Source organism: Hippocampus bargibanti, linkage group LG03 (assembly GCF_051943395.1).
Source record: "Hippocampus bargibanti isolate YZ-2025 linkage group LG03, ASM5194339v1, whole genome shotgun sequence".
Lineage (NCBI taxonomy): Eukaryota > Metazoa > Chordata > Actinopteri > Syngnathiformes > Syngnathidae > Hippocampus > Hippocampus bargibanti.
The window spans coordinates 19,565,035-19,586,767 of record NC_142736.1 but is presented as its reverse complement, the minus strand read 5'-3'; the positions used below and the strand labels follow the sequence as shown (position 1 = coordinate 19,586,767).

At 39.3% G+C, this 21,733-nt stretch overlaps 2 protein-coding genes and 1 long non-coding RNA gene across 4 annotated transcripts in view; 2 read left to right on the top strand and 1 right to left on the bottom strand.

Moving 5' to 3' along the window:
- The first annotated feature begins 4,293 nt into the window (after window positions 1-4,293).
- On the top strand, window positions 4,294-10,673 carry tmem41b (transmembrane protein 41B). Its single transcript, XM_088992440.1, has 7 exons — window positions 4,294-4,512; window positions 5,186-5,303; window positions 6,381-6,509; window positions 7,093-7,186; window positions 7,876-7,980; window positions 8,321-8,459; window positions 8,546-10,673. The coding sequence occupies exons 1-7, from the start codon at window positions 4,398-4,400 to the stop codon at window positions 8,713-8,715; spliced, it is 870 nt and encodes a 289-aa protein (XP_088848566.1). The 5' UTR covers window positions 4,294-4,397; the 3' UTR covers window positions 8,716-10,673.
- An 883-nt stretch (window positions 10,674-11,556) lies between these two features.
- On the bottom strand, window positions 11,557-12,816 carry LOC148900596 (uncharacterized). The gene is made up of 2 exons (XR_016114477.1): window positions 12,023-12,816; window positions 11,557-11,943 (listed from the first exon to the last, which is right to left on the bottom strand). It is a non-coding gene; the product is annotated as an uncharacterized LOC148900596 (long non-coding RNA).
- A 302-nt stretch (window positions 12,817-13,118) lies between these two features.
- Window positions 13,119-21,733, top strand: part of dennd5a (DENN domain containing 5A) — a 35,742-nt gene continuing 27,127 nt past the window's right edge. The window contains exons 1-2 of one of the 2 annotated variants that reach the window (XM_088992437.1): window positions 13,119-13,350; window positions 21,194-21,265. In XM_088992437.1, coding sequence (XP_088848563.1) covers window positions 13,251-13,350; window positions 21,194-21,265 — 172 coding nt within the window. In that variant the 5' untranslated portion in view covers window positions 13,119-13,250. The remainder of the gene's footprint in view (window positions 13,351-21,193; window positions 21,266-21,733) is intronic. The other variant, XM_088992438.1, reaches the window with a different exon arrangement.

Below are 21,733 nucleotides of genomic sequence, written 5' to 3'. Positions count from 1 at the left end.
CCATCCATTCATAAATATTAATATATTCTCTATATGTATGACATTCAACCACCACGTTTTCTTAATCGAATGAAAACATTCCAAATATTCGCAACACGTACACGTTAAATTTCAGAAATCATAAATCGGGAGATGTTCGTACTCGTGACTCTGTGGTGTGTGTTAAAATAGTGTGAGCGTTACACAAATTACAAGTACATAAAACAAAAATGCTTTCATTGTTTATAAATTTAATTAGTACAAAAAACGTAATGTATTTTGTTATTACAATTTCTTTTGTTTAACATTACAAATGAACTCAGTATTGTGTCAATAGTTGCGTTATAAAGTTATTGCAGTATTGTTTGTATTGTGGTCAAAATCGGGAGTCTCCCGACCAAATCATGAGATTTAACATGTATGAGACATTGCATTACAGTCCACAATGTACAATACAATATCTCAGCGTTGTACGCATTGACCACAAATACCAGTGTGGAAAAAACACAATTCCAATTTACATAAAACATTTTTGGCTCATTTTTATTAACCACATTTCAACATTTTTTTATGGTTACATTTTTGGCTCATAACATCCATCCATTCATCAATCCATCTGTTTTCCAGACAGCGTTATCCTCATTAGGGTTACGGGCGGGGGGTGGGGGGTGTGTGTTTGCTGGAGCCGATCCCAGCCGTGCAATTTTTAATATTCATTAAAATCAATAATGTGACACTCATTTGTGGATTTCGATGAACTGTCATGCTTCAACAATTATCATTCAGAATTTCCAATCACTCAAATAACAGTCTCTCATTTCTATTCAAAGCAAGTTGTTTCCTTGTTGTGGCCAAGTTGGAGTCCAGCATTAATTCTGAAACTCTCTTCCTATTTCAATAATTGGCAGGATCGGGAACGATAAAGTTATGTTTTCATAACTCTTTCATAACTTTTCATCATTTCGTGCCTGGTGGTTTTATTGCCTTCGACCTTCTGTGAGGGTAAAACTCCATTACCCTTTTGTTTGGGAGCCCTCTTTTGTTAACTCAAAAACACTGGAGAGGTTTGTCTCCCTGAGGTTCATCATTTTTCTTTTAATCCTAACATAATTTCAACGTGCTGACCGACTTCGCCTCATTCGTTACATTTGGATAGGGAGCCGTGCACTCCTTGTAGATGACGTTCCTGTCCCTAACTCCTTGAGATTTATCTGTTTACGGTGGCGATAATGCTGTGGAGTTAAAACAAAAACAAACATACAAAACTGTGTTCATTGCACCGCTGACGTCTTTTGGTGACTTTTAATGGCTCATTTTGAAAATAAAATGTATACACTGGACAATCCACAAAGCTCAGGGAACACAGTATTTTGATTTATGAAAATGTGTTACCATAATGCTTACATTGTGAATTGACAAACAAAAAACTGCTTAATAATAACAACAACTGAAAAATACACCTTAGCTCAAAGTGTTTTTTATACAAATTTCCAGTTGCTGAAGATGTTTGTTTTTTTCTGAACATCTCATTTTTAAACATCTGACAGGTGTTGCTTTTAGGCTGAAATTGGATGCAATGCATTTGCAATACTGTAGATACTTATTCAACCCAACATCAAGCCATGTTATAAAAAAATAAAACAATAAGTCATATCAAAATGCCCATGAGTCTTGCTTTATTTGACTCTATGTGTGCCACGTTGTCATCCTAGAGCAAAAATATACAGTGGTAGAAGGAAACACTGGAAAAATAATTGCGAGTACAGTAGACGGTTATAGAATATTGATTTTTTTTTTTGTTGAACAAGTTGTGACACAAGTTTGGCATAGTTGTAAAAGTACTTGTTACTAGTGAGACGAACCTGCACCACTAGAAGGCAACTACATATACTGATGCTGTTAAAAAATTCTATGAGGTATGATCGAGTCTTTTACTTGTAACATGAGTTGTAGCACACATACACAGTCACATCATGCAAATTTGCCTCAACCTCTTCTTTTCCTTTCGGCTTTTCCCTTCAAGGGGTCGCCACAGCAAATCAGTGTCCTCCATCTTTAGAGGTTTGATCTGCATGTTTGTTTTGGCCAAGCTTTTACGTCGGATGCCCTTGCTGACACAACCCTCTGTATTTATCCGGGCTTGGGACGGCACAAGAAGACATATGTCCCTTTGTGGCTACAGAACAATCAACATTGCGCGTGTGTGCGTAATCGGCACAGCAACATTCAAAAAAGCAAAAACTAACAATTTGCCTCAACCATTTGTCGAAAAATACATTACTGCACTTGAAAGACAGTCTTCCTACAAGTGTGTTAAATGGTGAGAAAGTGTGTACTGTAATTGTAGATGGGACAGTATTTAGCGCTGAAAAGGCTAATTGCCCGAATACTACTACTACTACTACTACTACTACTACTACTACTAATAATAATAATAATAATAATAATAATCTTTATTATGTACAACACACAGGGAATTTGTCTCCGGTAGAACACGCTGCACTTGTATCATCATAAGAAAAATTGAGGCACTATACAGTTCTATTTGGGTTTCTGTTTAGAGAGGAAATGGCTTGGGGGAAGAAGCTGTTTAAATGTCTGCTGGATTTGGTGCGCATGGTAGCGCCTGCCTGAGGGGAGTAGCCGGAAAGGGTGGTGGGCAGGGTGCGGAGGGTCCAGTAGGATTTTACAGTCACTGGATAAGTTTTACCGCGGGTGAGCCAAACGCGCCAGTGTTCTCTCAACCCAGAAGTAACATGCTCACACCACGAACTCAAATATAAAATGGGAATCGACACAATTACTTCAGCTTTTTCCTTCTGAGGTCACCATAGCGAATCAGTGTTCTACATCTAACCCTGTTTTGTGCATCCTCTTTTACACCAGCTACGTTCATGTCCTCTTTCACAACAACACAACAAAACACGACACGACACAACACAACATCCAGTAACCGAATTGCCCGAATGACAGTGGATGTAATATAAATGTTGTCCAGGCAGAGACGCTGTTGTCGATTGTGCGCGTGAAGCACGAGAAGGGAAGGAAAATGATCTTGCATTTAAGTAATGATGGGAATTCCGGCTCTTTTTAGAAAGTCGGTTCTTTTGGATCGGCTAACCAAAAAGATCTGTTCTTTCGGCTCCCAAATGAATCCTCAGTTTCTTGTTGCTTAAATTGACCTACTTCCGAAAATAGTGCAAAATTACCGGGTTGAGTGACTGTATATTCTCCTTGAGAGTTTTGAAAGGTGCTTATAAATTAAATGTATTATTATTATTATTATTATTATTATTATTATTATTATTATTATTACATAATGGAAAAACATACAACATATCATTTTAAAATTTATATGGCTTTATTTACAGTATATTCTTCTGAAAATAAAACATGTACACAGTACTACAAAAAATAAAATACAAAAAAGTCCAGATTTTCACATCTGAGACTCTTTCTTGTACGTCTGCCACTGTTATGGTAACTGGGTTTTGTTCAGGGTGCTCCTCTTTCATAGCCACCAGCCATTGTGCACTGCTGCTATGTGCGACCTCCTTCTCCCATATGCTTTTCCAGTATTTTTCAGTTTCCAGCCTTGGAGGGTCTGCTCTGTTGTTAGAACCCTGCCACTGAACGTACACTTTCACAGGTTGTGTTGCGAACAGTTCATTAGGCGACTTTAGGCGTCTGGACAAGGCCTGGAACATTTTTTGGCCGTTTTGAGTATTTTAGGTATGGTCATCTGGGTGTACCTCTTGGGTATTGGCCTTTTATTCACACCTCTCTGGATCTACGTCAATTGACTCACATCTTTCCGAGCTGTCTTGATGTTAGCCTCTAATCGTGTTTTCCAGCAGCAATTTGAAAGAGGGTGGCTCATGGCTCCCTGATTTACTCGTTCTGTTGATTGGAACGGCTTAAACAGAAGGGGGCGGGCAGAGAAGTCGTTAAAGAATTTGATGGTTCTCTTTATTTGTAAGTAGGTTCGTTGTCAGATCTCCCAGGCAGGTGACGCGCAGAGTTTGATCGCGGCGTGGAGTCGAGCAAGTCGTGCTGTGAAACTCCGTGCGATTCTGAGCAGGTCTCTGCGAGCGGTGTTTCTGTCCGGGTCTGAGTCCGAGATGAGTCTGAGCCTCTCTGTCCCACGACAGCTGCTTTTATACCATTTTCAAGCGTGTGAAATGCGTCAGGGTGAGACGCACATCAAGGAGATCAAGGAATTGAAAGACATTAAAGCGGCGGTGCGCACCGGTGACGCCACATCGTCTCCTAAAGTGGCTCCCTATTACGAGCCGTCTCCAACAGCCGGTTCGTTCGCGAACGGCACATCACAAATTTTAACGTGCCATTCTACCGGTGAGTTCCCCTGTCCCTTATCGTCTGCCGGATCAAACACCAATCGACCCCCTAGTGACGAAATGGCATTATCTCAGAATACGGCCACTAAACGGAGGGACCGACGACATTCCGACAACTTGGTTTTCTCACAAGGAGAAGTGAACGCTAATGCAGCGAAACCCAACGCGTTGACAGGTAGGTTTTGTCGTGTGTAATTAATCATATTATGATGGATTAAAGGGTTAGGTATTGATCCACCCGGAATTTCAAGTTAATTCTTCAGTAGATGGTTCACTTTCGGCTTCTTCCGGCATGGTGTATAAGTCTAATGCATTTTGAACGTGCTGTTAGCTTAGCACCAGGGTAAAACCAGTACTGTCATGTTGCAGTCGATATCACGTGACGATTAGCTTTTTAGTTAGTTACACTGTAACTCGGTTTCGTAGCGATTATTTTTTTAATATGGGGATTTAACTATAAAGGTACAAAAAGATACATTAATTGAAACCCTCAAATTTCTCATCATTTTGAGACAGATTCTGATATAAATGTATATTTTATTCAGGTGTCTTAACGTTACTACCCGTATTTGTTTAACGAAGTTTTCCTCTTCCTTAACACAATTGAGAACATGTCTACGTTCGAACAGGCATATAATTAATTTCTTTCACACGCTTTCCCAAAGGGGAAACTTTAAAACAAACTGAAACCATGTGGACAGCTATGGGTAATAACAGATTTAGTTTGACTGGACGTTCCACAGCTGTTTTTATAATGATGTGAATCTGAAAAAAATCCCCTGAATATGCATTGCTAACTCTCAATGTAAATGTCATTTTATATAATTGCACTTTCCCTTGCCTCACAGATAAAAACCTTGCTACAGTGAGCTCAACAAGGATGTCCCTCTTCATTCTCGTTGCAATTTTCACTTGCTCAGCCTCAATTATGTACCTGGTCTATAGGAACTTTCCAGAGCTTACAGAGTGAGTTGCTTTGGGTTACATTGGAAACTCCGATTGTTTTACAGTCCTCTGTATTTGTGGTGTTGTTGCCTCTGTCTCTACCATGTTAACATATTGACCTATTAAATTACTGAGCTGCTCATGTGACTGGGATTAGGTCAGTCAAATTGTTTTTTCAAGAGAATTTAAAAGAAATGATCTAAAAATCATGATTATTGAAATTTTAAATGTGACAGAATTGCTTTTGATGAATGGTTCTTAAAGTGGCTGTGTTCAAGCTGCTTTGAGTGGTATGTCAAAGAATCACCAAATTATTATTTTAATGCCCTACTACTGTATGTACATTTGGTACAGTTGTATTTAACTTTCAAGTACAATATATTTTAATTCATAATACATACAATACATACATGATTCATATAGCTCTTTAACAACAGTTGAAGCTGTAACAAAGTTAACATGGACAACTATCAAAACAACACAAAAAGCAAGGCTCGTGAATGCATTTGCTGACGGCACGGTTTCTTTTCAGACATCTATTTGGTTATCTTTTTAATTTAGGTGCAGTACATTTGAATTATTTTGATGTTGTTCACTATGGTGGTACTTGGAGAGCCAGCTATTTACTGAATTGCAGTTAATCTACACATTTTTGAGAGCTGCTGCTTGAGTTGAATTAGTTCTTTCGACATTTTAAAGAATATTTAACAAGTAGTTGCATGACTCTGTTGGTCACACATTGGTTGAGTCCATTTGTCATTGATGGATCCCAAACTCAGCCTCCCATTTCGATCTCACACATTTGTCGTACATGCTGAGGTGTCGTCTTCGAATACTATTCATCATTTAAATGGACGAATTGATGTATTCAGTTAGTTGATTTGTGATCTCTCTGGTGAGTCATATATGGTGTTTCATTTTATAATGGGATGAGTCAGTGCAAACATTTACTTTCACAGTACTGTAAAAAATAAATATTGTGGATGGTATTAATCTTCTTAGAATAGCACATAGAATCACTGTATTCACTGTCAAATGTAGAATCTGAGATCAGGTTAGACGACACGCAATGATTGATATTCTTTATTTTCCTTCTAGTGATGAAATGAAGAAAATCAAGATACCCAAAGACATGGACGATGCCAAAGCTCTGGGAACTGTATTGTCCAAATACAAAAACACATACTACAGCCAGGTGTTAGTGGCCTATTTTACAACATATGTTTTGTATCCTTCAGAGTGTAGAAAAAAGACACAAATTGCAACAGTCTTTGTTTTATGTGACTACATAAATATGTATTTTGGTACATGAACCTAAACATATTTTCACTTCTTTCAGAGAGGAAACTCTGCTTACTTCACAAGCATCATATCAGTATACAATGAAAAATTCTTCAAAAACAGAGTCTTGAAGTTGTTATTTCCTCTCCCAGGTAGGGATAATTGCCAAGCTAATTGCTGTGTCCATAGTGACAAAACTTGATGTAAAAATATTTTTTAAATGTTTTTGAGGGGAGGCTCTTCTTCTTTTCCTTTCGGCTTTTCCCTTCAAGGGGTCGCCACAGCGAATCAGTAACCTCCATCTTCAGAGGGAGGCTAGAACTGCATAATTTATTTTGCATCCATTTTCATTTAACAGGGAAATGATTTGAAATGTGTTTTGGGTTTAGAATGTAGTGATGCAATCAACTAAATCTCAACACACTTCAAGCCCCCATGAATTTCATTCAGCTTTTGTAAATTTATGTGATTTAAGGTCTTTAAGAAATGTATATGTATATGATATATACACCTTGACTCCTTCCGTTAGCCTTCAGACATTTGCCATCCCCGGATCCATTTTCCTCAGCATCTTGTCTGGATATCTTTACCCTTTCCCATTGGCTCTCTTCTTAGTCTGCTTGGTGAGTAATAATAATATGAAGTGTATTATTTGTATATTAGGAGACAATTGGATTTCTAGTTACCCAGTACCGAAACATATTAATTGAATAGGTAGAATCAAGCAGAATTTCAATAGAGCTGGACTGTTTAGTTCAATTTGCAAAACACAGTATGCAAATTATTCCATTTACTTTGTCAACATTTGGATATACTTTTGTTTATGTAGACATTAGTAAGAAATATTGTGATTAGTCAATTGTCTTTGTCTTTTCTGTCATACAAGGCAAATCCAATTCAATCCAATACCGTACGATAGCTATTTGGCTGGCTGGCTAGCTATCTAGCTGGCTAGCTATTAGCTATCTATTGGCTTGCTAGCTAGCTTTCTATCTATTTGTATTACTATTGTATCCAAGATATTTCCGCGTTGAGTGAACGCTGGCGCTTGTGGCTGCCGCTGCTCACCCACAGAAAAAATACCCTCTGACTGTAAAGTGACCTTGAGAGTTTTGAAAGGCGCTTAAAAATGACATGTATTATTATTATTATTATTATTATTATTATTATTATTATTATTATTTTTCTAGGACTCTTGGCAAAATTCTTTCATTCAACGTATGTCCTCTGACCGCCACTATCAACCTTTAGTTTTTAAGTCAATTTGTAAATATAACAAATGTAGCTGCCTTATGTGTTTGTGTCATACCAGTGCTCTGGTTTGGGGGCTTCCTTTTGCTATATGCTGTCCTACTTGGTGGGCCGACCTATGGTGTACAAATATCTCACGGAAAGAGCCCAAAAGTGGTCACAGCAGGTACGAACAATTCTGAGTAAATGTGACTATTAAATATTTTTGTAAATAAATTGGCAGGCACCATCTAGTGAACAATTCTTTAAAAAGCGGTCATTCACTTGCTTTGAGCTGTTTCTTGTTTCCTGTAAAAGTAAAAATAAAGACTTTTTGTATTTATTCAAAACACATAACTTACGAACGCCTGCCTAATGCAAATACAGCAATGTTTTTTTAAATGTCGTTAGTGATGATGGTGCTCCAAGTGCGAATATTTTTTTTTCAGATCCTACGAGTGACAGTTGGAAAGCCACTGCTTGATTGAAGAGATTTATATTTCAATGTTTTGTTTTTCCCCTGACAGGTTGATAAACACAGAGACCATTTAATCAATTACATTATTTTCCTGAGGATAACTCCCTTTCTTCCCAACTGGTTCATCAACATCACCTCACCTGTCATCAATGTGCCCTTGGGGGTATTCTTTGTTGGAACTTTTTTGGGTGCGTATTTTTGATTGTTTGTATGTTATGCTGAAATAATTTGGCTGTTGAATGTTTCTTAATGACTACATCTATGTTATTCACAGGTGTAGCACCACCATCTTTTGTAGCCATCAATGCGGGTACAACACTGTACAAACTGACCACTGCCGGTGAGGCCGTGTCCTGGAATTCTCTCGCTGTGCTCGCCGTCCTCGCTGTACTTTCCATCCTCCCTGTCTGCTTCCAGAAAAAGCTGCAAAAGAAACTAGAGTAGAACATAAATGACCTCCGCACCGAATCCACAATTTGAGAAACAGTAACGCCCTCTGATCCCCAAAAAAACACATTTCCCCTTTCGCTCACAATGCTCTGTATTGGTCACACCTGCATGAAGTCCTGGCGGGAAGGTTTGCTCCCTGCTGATGTTCCGACAAACATTTCTAGACCGCATGGTGAACACAGCGGTGGGTTGCAGTTGCACACAGATTGATTGTGGCACGTCCTCCAGAGCCTCAAAAGAGACAACAGCATTTTTCTGGGTCACTACAGAAGTATTTGGTGTTCATGACAGAGTTTCTGACCTGAGTGAGAGTTTTTGGATTTCACATGAGAATTTTTGGCACGCATAAAACTTTCTGGGGCGTACAAAATAAAACAAGGCAAAATGCACCAAAAACTTTAACGCGCACAGCAAAACTTGCCAACAAAACTGTCTGTCACACGTAACAGTGTACGTTGTGGCACACGTAAGAAAAGTTTGTCTAACTTTCTGGTGTATAAAAGAAAATTTTCCAGTGTGATTGTAAATCTTATCACTCTCTCGAGAAAACTTTGATGTGCACTCCTAAACTGTTCTCATTCTCACTAGAAAAAATGCATTTTCTGATGCGCAGTAGAGACAGCAAAAGTCATATGTTGCTCAAAGGGACACTATGACATCTACATAAGAAAATTTGTAATTTACAACAGATTCTTTTCTTACAGACAATGTTTTTTTAGGTGTTCAATTACCTTACATGTTTCGGCGTATACTTCCGCCCCTATCAGAGGATTGGATTGGATTGGATTTGCCTTTATTATTAGTCTCGCAGTGGAGAAATTTACATTGGACACTGTACACTCTGACGAAGGCGGAAGTATATGCCGAAACATATAAGGTAATTGAACACCTAAAAACACGGTCTGTAAGAAAATAATCTGTTGTAAATTAGATGTCAAGTAGACAAGATGAACTTAACACAACTATAAGATTTTTTTAAGGGTGATTATAAGGCACAAACTCCACTTCTTATGCATAGTTATTGTTTCAGAGATGCACTTGGCTTCAAAATGCCAACTGTTTAATTGGTGGTAGTGCTTCTGCTTCCTAAAAATAACATCACTTCAGAGCAGAGTCTACCACTGTGGAATTCGTCCTTCGGTGGATCACATCAACATCCGATTTGTAGCACCTCCGCATTCACTCTCTGTCATGACTTAGTAGCTGTTTCCTTGTTTTAGTTTTGCCTTCAAGGAAGCAATAACTACGGCACTGTCACCACCCTTTAAAGTTAAGTTCTGTTTTTAAACATCATATTTGGGCTTGCTTTATCAAATGTGCAGCACAAAGGAATGAATTAAAATGTATGGGAGAGTAAACAAGTGCATCTTTTGTTTGAGATTCTACCTCTGAATAGACATGGATTCATGGCCACATATGATACTCCTGTTCCGTGCCAATTGAACGTTTGCATTCTACTTGGTGAAAAATGCCTGATTAGTATGTTCTGGAAGTCGTAGAATTTTCCCAATGACAAGGCTGATAAAAATAATTCATTTTTAGTGTTTTTATTTCTTTTTTCATTCCTTTGACCTGTTCAACAGTCAAACTGATGAAGTGAATATCTAGATACCACATTTTATATTCCAGATTTTTGTTAAATCTTTTTTAAGATTAGAGCATTGTCGAGTTTTTATTTGATACCTTTTGGCCAATGAAATGACTTATTGCAGCAGAGAATTCTGCGAACTACTGTGTTTTCAAGAACTGGATTTTAATTGACTAGTCACTAAGCATCTGTAGATAAACTACATGTGTGTAAATTTAATATATGAACTTTTGTTTTTGTATTTGTTCCTCATCAATGTTTTGGTATTTGTTTTGTTTGTCATTGTCTTAAGAATGATGCTTTATTTGACAGGCTAATCAAGTGAATGCGATGTCTTAAAATAAATTCTGCCTCAATATGTCAACACTGGAATCACTTTCTATCCTTGACATATACAATAGATTCACACATTGGATGAAGCCTATCTAAGTTCGTTTTTCCCCCCCGTTGTAGAGTTATATTTTAAATCACTTTAGGGGAATGTCATGCCTTATCACTTCCGGGTTGAGTGAACGCTGGCGCATGTGGCTGCCGCTGCTTGCCCGCAGAAAAACTTATCCAAGTATCCTTGAGAGTTTTGAAAGGCGCTTATGGGGGATGCTGGAGTATATCCCAGCTGTCTTCGCGCATGAAGCGGGGGACACCCTGAATTGGTTGCCAGCCAATCGCAGGGCACACAAGGACAAATAACAGTCACTCTCACACTCACACCTAGGGACAATTTGGAGTCTTCAATCTGCCTGCCATGCTTGTTTTTGGTATGTGGGAGGAAACTGGAGAACCCGGAGAAAATCTACACGGGCCGGGGAGAACATGCAAACTCCACACAGGGAGGCCGGACCGGGACACGAATTGGCGACCTCTGCACTGTGAAGCCGGTGTGCTAACCACTTGACGCCGATGATGATGATGATTATTATTATGTCGTTATGAGGCAGCTGTCCAACCAGTTCTTGGAATCTAAGAAGACATCCCGAAAAATACAAACATCCAAGAAATCAATATGACCATAGTTTTTATTGGGCAGTTTATGGAATTTGGATAGTGATTTAGTATTAAGTTCGCTGACTTTTGTTTTACAAAGTTATGTGGTGTTGGATTTATTACACAGTGTAACTCGTTAATTACCATCTACGGGGTGTGATAATAAACTCTTACGGTTTTTTATCTTACAAAAAAGTTGTGCCACTACTATAGTGTAGGTCTATATTCCATTGGTCTCTTTGTTTTTCTTTTTCCTTCCATCCTTTCTTTCTTTCATTCATTCATTCTTTTTTCCTTCTTTCCTTTCCTCATTTCCTTCCTTATTTCTTTCTCTATACAGTGAGACCTCAACTTACCAACTTAATTGGTTCCCAGACAGAGTGTGTAAGGTGAAAAGTGTGTATCTCGAAAAAAAAAAATCCCATAGGAAACCATTAAAATGGGAATAATCCGTTCCCGGGTTTCCATAAAATATACTTTTCAACTAAATAAGCCTTAAAACTACACACAACCTACCTTAATGCATAATGAATGTGCTATGGTATTGTAATTAAAGAAATACACTGCATTGTATCATAAAGTCACTTTATTTCCATTTGTGATGGTCATTGATGACTTGACGGAATGGCGTTGGAGGTCAAAGGGACTTGCTGTTTGGAAAGAGAGGCACATTACATGAGGACTGTAATTAAAGAAATAAACTGTGCTGTAAAATAAAGTTTTATTTACCTTTTTGATGGTCGTTGATGGCTTATGGAAGGAGAGTCATCTTCCATAAGGACTGTTGGTAACTTAACCTCTGGTGTGGCTTCTCTTTGCTTCCTTGGAGACTCCTCATCCTTTTTGCTGATTAAAAACCTCTTAATTGACACCTGTTACTTTCTGACTTGTAAGGTGTTACGAGGCTGAGGCATCACATTATCGTTCATCATGTTGATGATTGTCATAGCCAGTCTTTTCTGGATGGAACTGTTCGGTAAAAGCATGCACATCATTCCACTTTGCCAACATTGCCTTCTCCTCCTCGCCCTCAGATGTTCTCGAACCATCCGTTACGGGCTTTAAAATCCTGAAGCGCCGAACTTCCAGGTTGGCGCATGGCGATATCGGCGTGAATTAGCCGTGCTTTCTCGCATAAAATAGCTTTACTCACGCTGTCGCCGGATAGCTGCTTTTCGTGAATCCAAATTAACAGAAGTTTTTCAACTTCTTCGATTGCCCGAGACCGTCGCTTTAAGAGCATGGAAACACTTTTGCAACAGACGCACCTTTGATAGCTTCTTTGTTGCGAAGGATGGTAGCGATGGTGGACTTAGCATAGCCGCGCTCTGTCGCTAAATCACAATTATCTCCTTCTTCTCCGCGACGGTGATTTTATTGTGTTTCTTCTTGGGCTGAACACGAGCCTGTGGTGGTTTTTTTTCGGTGCCATAATCGTAAAAGTATAAGCAAAAAGCTGCAAGGAGGCGATGGACGTGTGCATTAAATGAGAGGGGGTGTGCAAAGTAGCGTCGGCTGGAGCGCTGTTCGGTTACCGAAGATCACTCCGCCAGACCCGAAGGTCGTGTGCCTTCGTGTTCTTCCGCAGAACATTATGTATTTATGTATACACACTTGCACCGAAGTGCGTGAGATGAAAATAGTTCTTATTATGAGGCTTAATTTTCATAAATTTGACGTTCGTATGATGAAAAGTTTGTATTGTAAGGCGTTCGTAAATTGAGGTCTCACTGTACTGTATAATAATTAGTTTTATTGTGGAGGGCCCAAACCGGAAATCAATTGGGCGGTTTGAGCGTGTAAATAAAGAGCTCGGTTGAGATTTTAAATAGACTCACACTGTGCGTTCCAGGTTGCATACTTAGCAATTCGTGATGGCAGAAACAAATCACGTACCCGCTTACACTTAACATGCTCCATATCGCAGACATAAGGGACCCACCGGACCAGTCTCAAAATGACCACTGGCATCAGCCCTGTCTCCTGTCGGTTCGCAGATTATTTCGTGGTCTGCGGACTGGACACCGAAAGCGGGCTGGAACCAGACGAACTCTCCGGTAAGCACATTAGCCATCGTGGACATTTTCTTTGGCCTGATGCTGTCGCTGAGAACGAAATAAAAAGAGTACGACTCGGTTGGTCCTTGGCGTTGTAGGGCAGATTTGGTCTGTCTTTAATATTTTTCTCTTCCCGACCCTATAACGTAGCGTCTGTGGTGCTAATTTTAATGCTAGGCCTGGTTTGGGTCTCTTTCCTCCCTTGTTTGTTTGCAATTCTCGCCAACGATCGGCGGATTAACTATTTATTATTTACAATTGTAATTAAAAGATTCAAACGTCTTGTGTGTTCTAATACTTTTCTTTTCAAACCCAATTGAAGCTGTTTTTATATACGCATTCACCAGTGATTAATATTTGGTCGGTGGCGTGATGTGCAGTTGTGATCCGATGAACATGTCATTGCCAATGCGTTATTTAGCTGCAATGGAGAAGAAGAGGCTATTACCACTGTGGTATTACTCAAAAATATGTTGAAACGTGGTTCTGTGCCTACAGCCACACGCGCTGTTTTTCCCAGAATACAGAATAATTCTGGTTAGCGGATAATTTGTCTCTAAATAGTGTATCTATTTCTCGCAACATTAACTAGGCTTGAGGTTCAATTAATGTTGTTTTCTCTTAGAATGTGGTGTGATGTAAAACTTCGCCTCAGCCCAATGGTGTCAACTGCATGAGCCAATACTTCTATTGAACCAAAACGCGGTGAACTTTTTCTTTTTATGTGCCCTCAATCTGGTTTGTTTATTTTGATAGCAGCAGTTGAGTTTAACCTGATAAGGAGTTGGCCAAAGTGCATAGCAGGATGGACAAACATATTGCTGTCAAAACAAAGACAATATGTTAGTGTATTAATATTGTAAGTTGTTGATGACGATATTACCTTTGTCTCACATTGGAGAAATTCCCAATTAACAGGAGCAGCAACGTTATAAAAGGAAGAGAAGAGGGAATAATTAGAAAAACAAAATCTCGGAGCTGCTTTAAAGGCACACTCACTGCCCCCTCTCAAATTATGTCTCACATCGATATCAGGGTGCAGTGATGGTGAAGATGTGCATAAACTGTAGAAAGACATACAATCTTGTATTTACTCCCATTTTACAAACAAAACAAAATACAAAGACTATTTCTGCAATTAGTGTTTTATTGTGGTCAGCCCAAGGCACACCAATGCAATAATCATTCTGTCTACTCAGCATTTTGATATGCCACGCTTTGGAGATTGTTGTATTATCTTTGCAAAGAAGGGATCTCTAACACAGATTATTGTTTGGCTCTTTGTGGACATAACACAATTTGGTCACTAAATTGAAATTTTATAAAAAGAAAACTCAACTTTATAATCGTTTTTTCCCTTAATTGACAATCTGGTTGTTTCTGGAAATACTTTTGTCTCTACTTAATTTTGTAGTAATAAGATGTGCCTCCTCATAAAAATGTGAATACCTGGCCAAATGTTGGAGTTTATTTTGCTGCGGTTATGAGTGTTAAACCCGACAGAACAAAAGCCCTTCAGGTGTTCTGCTCATGCACGTTTGAAGTGATTAATTGTCATATGTTGATTTGTCATATGTCACTTGTTAAGTGCTTTGAAGGTTCATAAGAAAGTTGGCCAAGCAACAATTCAATGTTGTCAATGTGTGGAAGTGAAAGGAGAAATAATGCTCATCCATTCTAACCCATGAAAAGGAGTCTGGCTGACGCATTATTAAGAGTGTGTACTAATTAACTGTTGTGGGTACTATATCAATGACATAATACAAAAACATGACGCTGTGGTTCTCGATTCTAAGTGCACAAAGTGGAACATGCCACTGGACAGGGCAGAGTTTATGCTAAACAACGACATATGATTTCCTGCACCACTACTGTCCTGTCATTTATGGTGGGCTCAATTTGGCTTGAGTAATGATCTGTGGCCTTCTCATAGAATTATTGACATTTTATGAAAAGCGATGATTTGGAATAATTTGACTTGAGCAGTTTTCGGTCCAATTCAATGTTTTCTTCTATTTCAACAAATCACCTAGTCTGTGAGCATAATGCTATCACGTGACACGAAATGGGAAAGAAGGACTAACAAAACTATCGTCACCGTGTTTAAACCATAAAAGAAACAGTTATTTCAACACAAACAGTGCAGTGACTCTTGTAAACAGACAATAGCAATAGTCATTGGCATGTATTCTTTATCCTCTACAAAAAAACAACTCATACTGCAATATAGTGGACAGGTATGTCCGTCATCTTTGTATTTTCACATATGTAATTATTATCGCGCTGCTTGATGGGCAAAGCACATCAGAAGGAATCATACAACGTATGAAAGCATGACATTTATTCTTGACAATTTTATTTGTTATTACTGTATGTTTTTGAGTCCAGGAAGTTCTTTTACTGAGCATCGACCCATTACTTTATTTTAGGAGTGTTTGATGAAGGAATAGAATGGATCAGTTTCATGACATTTCCAGTTCATTTCAAAGGGGTAAAATGATTTGTAATCAAGTGTTTTGAGTAAGGGACCAGTGCAACCCAATCGAAAGCACCGTTGTCTGTGCCGTGCGCTGATTGATGAACATAAACACCACAAATGTCAGTGGGAAATCCAAACTATAGCAAAAGCATTGACCTTTCAATATGATCTAAGTAATGTACACCAAAAGCATGTACGTGATTAGGAAAAACTGTTAGTTAGACTGGACTAATGCCAAGGTTTTATTTAAATCTATTGGTGCTATAGTCGTTCCAGGATGCAGTATATTATGTTTTTTTTTGTTGTTGTTTTTTTTTTGTTTGTTAAGGACAACATACTCTAAATGTACTGAAAGAACATTCTAATAAAATAATTAAGAATAACCAACTATCAATTTTGATATTTTGGAAGTCAGTCAGTGACTGAAAATTATTCAGCCTCATTATCTCCTCACTCCGAGTCCAATATCAATGTGAATTGCGTATTGAGTCAGTGTGCGGCAGCTCAAAGTCTCGGTAAAAGTGTTTCTTCTGAAGCAATGTCGCTTAACCCCAAACAATTGGTTTTCAAAGATTCACGCACATGCACACACACACACACACACCCACCACACTTCCTGTTTCCACCTTTACAATGAGGTTCTTCTTTCAATTCATGCAAATCACAAAAGGATATTGACTGTTTGTAGCTACCATCCTCTCACTTCGCACTCGGGCTGTATTATCTGAGACCAACCATTGTCCACTTGTAAAGCTTTTTGAGGACTCATTGGGTGCATTCAAAAGTGTTGAGATTGCATTTGCGGTCTGTGAAAGTGCTGGCGTGTGATTGCCATTCCTGTTTTCATTATGTAGCTGTGCTCAAGGGCAAAAAACGTCAGTTTCTATAAAGAGACAAGGAGTCTGATTTGAGAAAAGATGTTTGTTGTTTTCAGCATCTCACATGATCATTAATATAAATATTACTGGACATTTTCACCAAAAGATGGGTAAAATGTCCATCAATTTGGCTCTTAAAAAACATCTTGCTTATGAAAATGCTTTGCGCACATCAGAGGGAGAACTGGAGTTCCCTGCACTTTTGTTGTCCTACTTGCAGAACTTCAAAAACAGGTGGCTTGCACTTGTCAATTGTTTCAGTTTCAGTCGAAGGGGGGAAATGGTGTAGAAATTCCCGTTAGCTGTACATTCTACTATTTGACCCAAAATTCCCAGAGGTACACGGCTGCGTAAAGAATATCTCTACTGCATTTAATTTACATTTGAAAACAAGTCTCAAATGAAATGTTTGAAAATACCACAGATTTTCTTATTTGCTCATGCCCTTGATTAACTGTAACTACCAAAAACCAAATAAGGGAACCAACCAAATACATTTGAGAAAATGTGATTGTTTGCATTTTCTCAAATGTATTTGGTTGGTTTTGTCATGCACTATTGAAACCAAGGTTCGAGGTTTGCGCCATACTGTAACTCTAGAACGTGTGTTCGGCGCAAACATTACATTGATCATCACAGAGAGAATGCATACAGGGGGACACCCTGAATTGGTTGCCAGCCAATCGCAAAGACAAACAACAGTCACTCTCACAATCACACCTCTGGACAATTTGGAGTGTTCAATCTGCCTGCCATGCATGTTTTTTTGGAATGTGGGAGGAAACCGGAAGACCCGGAGAAAACCCACACGGACAACATGTAAACTCCTCACAATGGGCCGGAGCGGGACGCGAACCGGTGACCTGTGCACTGTGAAGCCGACATACCAACAACTTGACTACCGGGCCGCCCCGGCGTCAATTCACTTCAAATAGTGGCAAATGTGTGCTGCCTCTCGTTATGTGAGTTTGACTTCTGATTGTTTCATTCTTAATTCACAGCTAGGTTTTCAATGAGAAAAGGGTGTGAGCACCTTTGTAACATTACCATAGTTATTTATTTTTGCAGTTGTACAGGTTCAGGGTCACGTTGATGCTGGAAGAGGTGAAATGATTCTTTTTGGTATTTATTTTTTTTCTTTTATATCACTGTAACTGTTTTTTGTTGCTTTCTTAAAAAATATCCACAATACATGGATTTATATATCGGTACAGGAGAGCAACAAGTGACAAACAGCAAAAAGTGTTGTTTTTGGTGCATAATAGCCTCTATTAGCATATGTATGACCCTCTTTCCCCACTGGCAATACTAAAAAATGAGGCGCTCAGGGACATAAGTGCGTTCACACGCGGGCACAGCTTATTCAAATGCTAAATAACCTTTAGAATTTCACAGAAAAACGTTCCCACCCAGTCCTCCTCGGCAAAGAAATGAGAGGATGCCTCGCTCAATAAATGAAAGCTAACAGGGGATTACATATCGTTGTGTGTCTATATAACGAACTATATTATTGACATCTCAAAATCCATCGAGCATTCACAAGGAAGGCCGTGATTGGACAAGTCTCAGTGTGTCTTTATTTGCTATTACTGTGTCTGGCTAATACTGTGTGTGTCTCCTCCAGCTGCACCCGAGCCAAACATCGTTGAGAATGTACCGACTTTATCACAAACACGCCAGGTAAACAGTGGTCAAACAATGTAAAATTAAATAATCATAGTTGGCTGAGAGCACTGTGACTTTACAATACTTTGATACGATTGATATGTTTGTACTGAAGGATTGTTAAAAAAACACTGACAGTCGTTATATGCACATGCCAAATTACAGAGTTGAAGACAACATTCCAATCCCACATTTTAGGAATAATGCACAAAGAAGGTCACCTTCAAAATTACACAAAACCTAGTGGTATGAAATTAACTCTACTTGAGCGTATATATTTGAATAACATCCCAAAAATAAGTCCACTGTAAATGGAAGCCGAGAGTTTCAGACAGTTGACACTCGGGTAGCCTTCTATGAATAAATGAAAACAGAGGCTCGAGGCCCAGTGTGTGTCACGTTCCAACATGGAACTCAGATGCAAAGAGACTTGGAGTTAGCGATACTGTTAACATCATTATTCGCTCATGTCCACCTGCCTTCTTTTAGTTATGAACATGACGAGTGATTATTTGTTTTATATTCCAATTGAGGTTCCTGCCGAAGTGTAGCTACACACGGTGTGGCCGTGAATACAGATTTGATAAATACTTACTGGTATTTAATGTCATTTTAATTTAATCAATTTGGCATTGCTTCTTAATATATTAGGACACATGTTTGTGTGTTTGTGTCCACGTGGCCAGTGTTGAGGTGCAAGAAAACAACATTTTAATTCTCTTAATCCTGAAAATTTAAAGGTTTATTAGTGTAATGAATCTGCTGCGAGTATCCACGGAGGACTTTCTGTCTCCTCTCAACATCTCATGCACTGCAAGCGTTGAAAGAAGATTAAGACAGTGGACGTAATCCCACCCACACATCTCTACGCAGTGTCACTCACTCGTGGGTCAGAATAGCCACAAGCATTCCATCCGTTTAGGATTAAATAAGAAAGAATAAATCCAATCATTATGGTTGACTGTAAAGCAGAGGTAATAATAATAATAATAATAATTTCATTTGTCAGGGTAGGGAACCTTTTTGACTGAGAGAGCCATAAAAGTAAAATATTTTAAAATGTTTTTCAGTGAGAGCCACGCACACACACACGCGCTTGCAAACACGCACACACTTAAACACGCATGCACGTGATTTCAACAAAATGACAGAATGTCTTATTTAAAATAACTGTGATAAAAATGTAGCCACAAGGAGGCACAAGACAGTGTCTTATTGTGCCGGTCCCAAGCCCGGATAAATACAGAGGGTTGTGTCAGGAAGGGCATCCGACGTAAAAAAAAATTGCCAGAACAAATATGCGAATCAAACCTCTGAATCCCATATCGGATCGGTCGTGACTCAGGTTAACAACGGCCGCCATTGGTACTATTGACCTTCAGGGTGCCAGTGGAAAATTGACTACTGTTGGTCGAGGAAGGAGAGGAGGGATGTGTGCCCGGAGGAAAACAGAAAAACGGAATGCCAAGAGTATAGAACTAAGAGTAGGAATTTTGAATGTAGGAACAATGACAGGTAAAGGTAGAGAGCTGGTTGACATGATGCAGAGAAGGAAGGTAGACATACTGTGTGTCCAGTAGACCAGGTGGAAAGGGAGCAAGGCTAGAAGCTTAGGGTCAGGGTTTAAGTTGTACTATCATGGCGAAGACAGAAAGAGTTGTTCTATCATGGTGAAGACAGAAAGAGACATGGAGTTGGGTTATCTTAAAAGAGGAGTTTGTAAGGAATGTCTTAGAAGTAAAAAGAGTATCCGAGTCTGAAGCTTGAAAATCAAGGTGTGATGTTCAATGTTGTTTGTGGGTATGCCCCACAAGTAGGATGTGAGCTGGCGGGAAGGAGAAATTTTGGTTGGTTTTTGATGAAGTCACACAGAACATCCCGAGAAGTGAGAGGGTTGTAATTGGTGGAGACTTTGATGGACATGTTGGCGCAGGAAACAAAGATGATGAGGTGATGGGCAGGTTTAGACTCCAGATGAGGAACGCTGATGGTGGTTGACTTTGCTCAGAGAATGGAAATTGCTATTGTGAATACTTTCTTTCAGAAGAGACAGGAACATAGGGTGAAGTATGTTGATGCTAACGTTAACATGGGGCCTGTTAAAATGTCACTGACATTCGACTGTTTCATCGATGGTATTGTTTCATTGCAAATTAGAATTAGAACATTTTCTCTTCTCTAATGCTCCGGTGCATTTACACTGAAGTGCACTAGTTGGGCTCATTTAAAGGGGCGTTTACCTGTTTCAACATGACGGCCACTATCATCCAATCAAAATGGCGCTTTCGGCCATTCTAGGTCAATGTCATCCAATCAAAATTGCGCTTTCCGCCAACTGCAGCCCCAACGGGAAATGAACGGCGAAAAAAACAACAATATGTATTTAGTGTTATCGGCGAGCCATATGCAATCATCAAAAGAGCCATATATGGCTCGCGAGCCATAGGTTCCCGACCCCTGGTTTACAAGGTTCCTGTCATTTGGTGAGTCATGGGCAGCCACGGGGGAACCATATTCTTATAAAAGCTGCAAAGACTGAACTGTCAAAACGGTGAGGGCTTGCTATATGTCTAAATCAAGGATGTCAATCTCATTTTTATCACGGGCCACATTGTAGTTATGTTATGTATGCAAAAATCCATATTGGTTGGGCCCTAATTAAAAAAGAAAAAAAAAAAAGAAACAGACCATCTTGTGTGGCATAACACCCGAAAAACAACTTGAAAAGCTCATGATTCTCTATGCACCAAAGTGTCAGCATGCTAGAAGTGATTTCCTCAACCAGGCTTGTAATTATATGTTTGTTTTATTTGCTGTGTAGCTTTATGCCAGTATATAGAGGCTACTAAATTCAGAGATGGGGCCAGAGGAAATTTGGCAGGGGCAAGTGAAGGTAACCCTCCCATCACACACTGTCCTTCCCCTATTTTAACCTTTGCAAAGCTTTACCCCCACAACCTGTAACCTGGTTATGACAATGTTTCAGTAGACTTCCTGTGTTCCTTTTTCATGTTCGTATCTTATTTTCAGACAGCGTTGGGATTTGTTCTTTGTTTTTTGCACACATTTTCTCCTCCCAGCCTATCGTTCCTCCCTCTTCCTCACGTCCCCAAGCAGCGGCTGAACAATGCAAACCTCATGTTTGACAATCACTGCTCCTGTTTCCTGTGCGGGCTCGTCCGCCGACACTGCTTTCATTGCACACACTCACTGGTGAAGCCAATGCTGCCTGCGCTGGCATTGCCCGGTCAATGTTTACTCTCCTCCTATAACTGAATGAGCTTTTCAATACTGCCTTGGCGTTTGTATCACTTTTGCTTCATTCTGGGTTAAATTCCAACTCAGTTCAGGCTTTTCTTGA